Source organism: Clarias gariepinus, chromosome 28 (assembly GCF_024256425.1).
Source record: "Clarias gariepinus isolate MV-2021 ecotype Netherlands chromosome 28, CGAR_prim_01v2, whole genome shotgun sequence".
Classification (NCBI taxonomy): Eukaryota; Metazoa; Chordata; class Actinopteri; order Siluriformes; family Clariidae; genus Clarias; species Clarias gariepinus.
This window is the reverse complement of record NC_071127.1, coordinates 9,828,399-9,835,418: the sequence shown is the minus strand read 5'-3', so window position 1 is coordinate 9,835,418 and position 7,020 is coordinate 9,828,399. Positions and strand designations below refer to the sequence as shown.

At 36.3% G+C, this 7,020-nt stretch overlaps 1 protein-coding gene across 1 annotated transcript; it reads right to left on the bottom strand.

Annotated features, from left to right (window-relative positions):
* Positions 1–3,787: 3,787 nt before the first annotated feature.
* irx4b (iroquois homeobox 4b) lies at positions 3,788–6,806 on the bottom strand. Its single transcript, XM_053490383.1, has 5 exons — positions 6,705–6,806; positions 5,705–5,920; positions 5,302–5,411; positions 4,876–5,186; positions 3,788–4,582 (listed from the first exon to the last, which is right to left on the bottom strand). Exons 1-5 carry the CDS (start codon positions 6,747–6,749, stop codon positions 4,032–4,034), a joined length of 1,233 nt encoding a protein of 410 aa, XP_053346358.1. The 5' UTR covers positions 6,750–6,806; the 3' UTR covers positions 3,788–4,031.
* Between the last annotated feature and the right edge of the window lie 214 nt (positions 6,807–7,020).

Sequence of the window (7,020 nt, the reverse complement as noted above, 5' to 3'; positions counted from 1 at the left end):
TGGATGGATTGATGGATGGTTCCATCCGGTACATCCCATATACATCCACCGTTTCTGTGGCAGTTATTTACAGGGTCGGGTTGCTGGCTCGATGCCCAATTGTATTGTGGACCTTATTTAAGGATTAAACAGTGCAACCTGGCAGTGTCAGGGCTCAAACTGGGGACCTCCTGGTCCATAATCCAACACCAACCACCAAGCCACCCCTTCCAACTTTTGACATAACGAACTCCAATGACTGTCCATTTCTTTATTTTCTCTTTTAGGCACACTACAAGTGATGAGGGAGTAAAGCAACAATAGCAAAAAGATGTGAAGGGGACTGTTCTTCGCTTGAAGCCAAATCACTGATACGCACTAAATTCCCCAGTGTTGATTTAATGCTTTCATAGTTCATTGAATCAGTGCTCTATAAACACTGCTGGGTGTTAATTCAACACCGGGGAATTTGCTGTAGGTTTACCCACCATCAGAGAAGATTCAGTATGGGTCGAATAATACATTTTGGGATAAGATCATATACAGTACAGTATACACAGTATATATAGTATATATATTTCATAAAGAATGTTCACTACTCGCATGCTAAATTGACTCTGTGGCATTTTGTGTCTAAGGCGTCCGAGTCTCTGGTGGTGCGTTCAACGGAACCGAGTTTTCCAGCCTGAGGCTCTCAGGTCAGAAAAGAAGCAGCCGTGCTGCTATAATTGGGGCCAGTGACAGAAAGCAAGAGACAGTGTGATGCTTATTAACCCTCATCGGCACTATGTCCTGTCCAGAGTGTGTGTGTAAGGCAACGGAAAGGCTTCATCATTAAGGGCTTTTACATTGTAGCTGAGTGGCTGGTTCAAACACAGCTCAGAGGGAAATCGTTTGAGTGAAACCGAGCATGCGAATTGTGCTGCATGGAAAAATCGCATTTTGTATTATTCATGCGGTTTGAAAGGGAAGCAGAAAATACTGTATATACTGGAGCATGTATTTGGTTGGTATGTTGCTCTAATGCAGGGTGGTTGTGTTGTAAGAACAAATCTGGATATCTACAAAAGGTTTTATGCCCTGACTGATATAATTCATTAAATGTATGGTATTCTGTGTAAGTTTTTATTTTGCTGCGTAAAGAGCAGCAAAATTATAAGACAGCATAATTTACAATATCATAAAACTAAGCATTAATCAGCCTCTGCTCACAATCATCTTTTTAGTAACATTTCCTGCGACATCATAATGACATACACAAGACCTAGCAGGAGACCTGTTAGCCTAGCTAGCATAGGCTAAACCTAGCTACCTTACTGTCTATCTATGTGTTCTGATCATAATAATAACTTTATAATAGTAACTTGGTTAACTTTACCTTCTGCACCTACACTGTAATTAATCCCAACAACTGACACGTTCACCAATGCACCAATTTTTTTTTTTTTTTTTTACGAGTTGGCTCTGTGTTTGCCACAATGGTTGTTTTGAAGAAAATTATAATGAGGTCTCAGGTCATGTGATCTCAGTGCCATAAAAGGGAGGTTGGGTCTATTTAGCATACAAAAATTACAGGCTGCATGAAACAGTTTAAAAAATATATTTTTTTTTATATTTTTTTATAGGTAGATGTAGAAAGGTCAGGACAATAACGGTATCACTCACCATTTTTATGTTAAGTGTAATATTGTATAGTCTTTAATATTGTATAGTCTTTAATACACTGATGCATGTATCTTGATACCAACTGATACAACAATCTTGTACTATAATTTTACAGAATAATTTTCGCAGTTTAGATAATATAGTCTTTATTTTTTTTAAGGATTAGCATTTAGCCATGAAGGAGTATTACATTTTATGCTGTCATAAAGCAAACTTTCCTCATGATATCATCTGATTCTGTACAGACACAGCCTGGTGTTGTACTATGAGTTTTTATTTCTTACCATAATTACAACATTATGGTCATACCATCATCTTCAAAGAAGATCCTGGCGTTTATGATGAAGATATTAGACACTTAAATACAGACACAAAACATGGCTAAGGGAACGTTTCCGTTAGAGTAGCATAACAAAAAGACACATGGCTTAAGTTATTTTTAATCCCTTAAGAAAATCTTACTTCCAACTGGAAATAATTGCCTTTATCAATTTGTAAAATACAGTCATGATAAACTATACTGTAAATTCTAGCAATATTATTGTTTAGAAAAAAATAGATATGTTTACAAATGTAATTTCTAGTTTTAAATATCATGTTAGTAGTACTATACTATAGCCTACTGTTTATGGTATGCTTTGACTTATCAGAGAAATAATCTTAAGAAATAGATTTTCAGCCTGTACAAATGTGAGGAACAAAACTACCACTGTAGAGCTAAAAATAAAATGTACTTTGTTTGTATACAGTGAGTCTGCATGTATGAGATGTACAGTACTGAAGGAATATATGGCTGCAAAATAAAATAAATAAATAAATAAATAAATAAATAAATAAATAGAACTGTGCATGTGACAACAAGTGAAGGATCAGGTAAAGGAAACACTGATGATTTAGCATAATGCGTTGTAACAACAGTGTAAAAACCATGCTTCTCTTCCCTGTTTTGTTTGAGGGACTTTATTAAATAATGACACACAACAAAGCACTTTCTAAACTTTCTAAAGAGGCCAGAAGTATTTATTTATTACTGCGAATATGACTTATTTATAATCCTAAAGAAGAATGAAATTCTCAGGTGAGTTCAGGCTAAATTATTAAAATTGAAATTGTTAATTCTACTCAACTCTGTGGCAGACTTCTCCTAAATACTTTATCCTCATCACCATTCCAAACTTCAATGTTAAGGAAAATAAAGCACAAGCATCTTTGCTATCATACGAAATGTGATATCTTTAATCTGTACTCGGCCACATTTACCTTTAACACACCGGAAATTATGCACCCAGTCTACCTGCCTATTGCCCAAACATAACTTTAACATAGTGTGCAATAGCTTCATGAGGAATCATTTTATACTTTGCCTTCATACTACCTATACAAGGACACTACACATTTGTACTAGAAGGTATTTGAGATTCAGGCTATATTTCATCAACATACGCTTACACTGGACAGAATTGACAACTTATTAAAAATATTATTCTTTCTTAATCTTGTAATTATGTTTTACCAAACAATAATGGAATGCTTTTCCAAAAGCACAAGCCAGGAACACACCCTAGGGGCTGTTATTATTTTGAAGAAATGTTTAATTAAGCCTCAAATATTGCTCCACATGCCTGAATTCACTCTCCTGGGCATTTTCCCAGTTGCTATCCTTAAATCAATTGCAGTTTCCTTTAAACACTCCCTTTAAACGGTGCTGACGAAGCATGTTTATAGAAATACCAAAGCACCAATCGATTGGAGACACAAACACCAGTAAATTAAGTAGAGAATCCTGGAGGTACAGTTGTAGAAATTAAACTATCTATACACAAATTCTATATACTTTAGGTCAGTGGGGTCCATTTTACCCAGTGGTCTTTGATGCATATGCTTGAAGTCTATGAATCCAATAAATACTCGCAATATTATTGTACACACAGTATTATTGTAGTTTTACAAATTTAACAGAATGTTGGTGTCATTAGTTACGTTTCTAGCTTTAGTTTTTTTTCCAATAGGCACTCGATAAAAAGGAGTAAATATTTACATAAGTTTATTAGTTTATATTAAAACATCATGATTGCATGCCATATGTACACACTATCGCAAATACAGGAAAACAAAAAGTAAAGAAAGAGGAAAGGGGGAGAGAGAGAGAGTAAAAGGGATTTTTTTCAGCACCATGGACAGCCAACAACACAAAGATTCTTGATGTCTGTGAGCATTACTTAAAAGGTGAAAATCTTTATTTCCTAATCGTGCATTTGTGTTTTTTCTTAGCATTAGCATTTGCATGGTGCTTTAGTGCTGCAAAGATGTTTAAAGGCATACCTTTAAATAAATAACAGACCATGGCAATTTAATAGTATAAATATGCCAGTTCAATTTCCAGTTGATCATGTGAGCCGGGGTGAGGGAACAGAATCTGTCAGTTCATGGAATCTGTTCTCCAGCATCCACAAACTTGAAGAGTTGGGAAAAGTCTGATTTAAGTCGCTTTGCCGGAGCAGTGGATCATGAAACATGCCATCTACCCAGTTTCTGAGGCTGGCGAATGGAGAGTCCTCTATGTCTAAATGGCAGTCTGTAGAGGGTGACCACATGCCTCGACCCCTGTGCATGCACGATGTGTAATCTGCCTGATTTAACGATGTGGCTGTCTGTGCAAGAGACCAGATTTTTGGCTTGGCCTCTTGCTGCTCATTGTAATGGTTATCTTCAGTCACTGATTCTAGACTGGTTTTATCAAAATCGTTGTATCTTGTATCTGGAGTAGATGCACGTAGCTGAGGGTCTCTGAGTCGATAATCTGGACAGTCTTGTGATATTGCATGAGCGCTCAAGGGTAACAACGGTTTCGGTTCACCTTCAGAGACATCTGACTCAGAGAGGTCGAAGTCTTCCAAATCGCTTTGTGCTGGATCCGTTTCATCCCCCCTTGGGGTGTCTGGAATTAAAGAAACGTTATTTGTTTAATTTTTAAAACCAGCCTAAGAGGAACAACCTTATATACAAATGATCACATACACTTGCACTGAAGGACCGTTTTTGGCTCTCACACAACAATTTTATGATATTTTTTTGTTGATATAATAAACTGTTGTCCCCCCCCCCCACACACTTTTTTTGCCATTCTTTAATGGCATTTCTCCAAAGAATATTGGGCCCTGGCACAATAATTAATGAGACCTATTATTTATAAGCCTACTATCTATTAGTTCAACCTAAAATCTAACAAACCATCAAATTCCTTCTCAGATTTAGTTGTCTCTTCTTCGATATTCTCGGGTTCCTCTTCACAGCCTCTCTCCTCTGAGGTCTTGTTGCGTGGTGACCAGGTCATCTTGTTCTCTTTCTTGAGTCTACGGCGTGCGTTGGCGAACCACGTAGACACCTGTGTCAAGGTCATTTTGGTGATTATAGCCAGCATGATCTTTTCTCCTTTAGTAGGGTATGGGTTCTTTTTGTGCTCCTGAAGCCATGCTTTTAGCGTGCTCGTGGTCTCTCTGGTTGCATTCTTCCTTCTCGTGTTAACATCCACAGATCCGTATCTAAACAAACATTTAATACTCACTTAAAAAGAGGGCTTTAAAAAAACCTTATTTTATTAAGAGATCTATAAAATCATTCTAGATCTCAACTCATGTATGGTACACAGTATCTTACCCATAAGAGTCATATTGGTATCCAAATGGGTGGTTGTAAGAGTAATAAGTCGACCCTTGTGTGAGCCTCGGCTTTGCCATTCCTGATTCTTCTTTCTCTCTGATCTTACCCTACATGTACAACATTACAAGATTACTTCATTTAAAGCTTGATAAAGCATGTCCAGCAATTCCAGCATGTATAAAAATAATCATGCATATGATTTTTTTTGTTTATATAGTGCTCTTAAAGTGCAACCAATGGAAAATAAATTTAAACAGACATCGTGCTGAGAGACACTACACTGAAGCGTAAATGTCACAATTATGTATAATGGAATCGCTTCAAATAACATTGAATTGAATTAACCCACTCTTGAATTAACACTTCATGTTTAATTACAATATCCAGAAATACGCCATACCAGGGAATACACGCATGTTGAATCCGTTCTGTAGGAGCAGTATGTCCCGTGATCTTTTGCATATCGATTCTCATATGGAGAGTTGAGGTTGTGTCTGGCCGATGCCACTAACGTGCCCTCATACACTGGGCAGTACAGGGAATTATGCGCTGCATCGAATGGAGAATCGCTCCCAGACTCGTAGCAGGAACCCAGAGTATTAGAGGATAACAGGATCTGTAAGGGCAGAGAAACAAAAGGACTACCTATTAAAACTAATTCACACATCCTGTAAGTTTAAGCTGTTTAAATTAGAATTGTCTCATTACTGTTCAATTAGTTTCATTAGATACTCAGTCTTATAATTATACTTATATACTATAACATGCTTTAAAAAAAATCAGATTTGGCAACATTTGGAAATTAAAATGCACTGTTTTATATGTGTGTATAGAAATTAAGGTACAAGATTTTCCAAGCTGTTCAGGTGAGACAATTAAGAGTACATCTTCTATCTATGCATTGTATTTAGCATGCATCTTGTACCTGGGAAGCTGCAGTTTTAAAGCTAATTACAAAAGCACCTAAAAAGTCAATTTATCTTTTGGAGCACCAAAATAAACACACCTAAGTGTATTGAAGTAATTATTAACTTTTTATCATACTTTTCTATAGTATATTATAACAGCAAAAACAAGTCACATTAATCCAAAATTTCCTGATAGAAGCTTGACAAATATCATTAGAACTTTGTTTTCCTTATTTAAATCAAGTCTTGTTCTCATCCCATTAATTTTCTTTTTTTATCTTTAATTATTTAATGGAATTCTCCACAAGTTTATACAGCATACAGGAGGAAGCATTTGTGCAAAAATTAAATACATGATATTGCAAGGCATTCATCCATTTTCTTTAAGGATGCATAAGTGATTCAAGAACTTTATCATCACAGAGGGAATTGAAATTCTTAGTTATATAAATTAAATAATAATTAAGAAGTAAGCACATAAAAGGTACTCACCTGGGGAGCTGGTGAATATGAATACCCAAACTCAGTGTATGACATGCCTAAGAAGATGAAAGGGAAGAACGCATCTCAGTCCAAAAGTCATCAGGTCATCAGCATGGAGGAAAATCCCATTAAAGCTTGAGTTCAGTCAAACTTCATCAGTGAGATGATTTGTTTGATCTCTCTCTCTTCAGAACACGTTCCTTAACTAACAACAACAAAATAGATGCATTTGAGGGAAACAACAACAAAATGTGCAGAAATAAAAAATAAAACCATCAGAAGATACGCCTCATGCTAGTGGACTCTCCTGCTCGTCCTCACAGCG

Excerpts from the sequence above, each read along its gene's own strand:
- irx4b (XM_053490383.1), bottom strand. The coding sequence starts at position 6,749 with ATGTCATACACTGAGTTTGGGTATTCATATTCACCAGCTCCCCAG. Across the intron at positions 5,412-5,704 it reads CAACATGCGTGTATTCCCTG|GGTAAGATCAGAGAGAAAGA; the intron begins GTATGGCGTATT and ends TTGTACATGTAG. Across the intron at positions 5,187-5,301 it reads TACCAATATGACTCTTATGG|ATACGGATCTGTGGATGTTA; the intron begins GTAAGATACTGT and ends ATGTTTGTTTAG.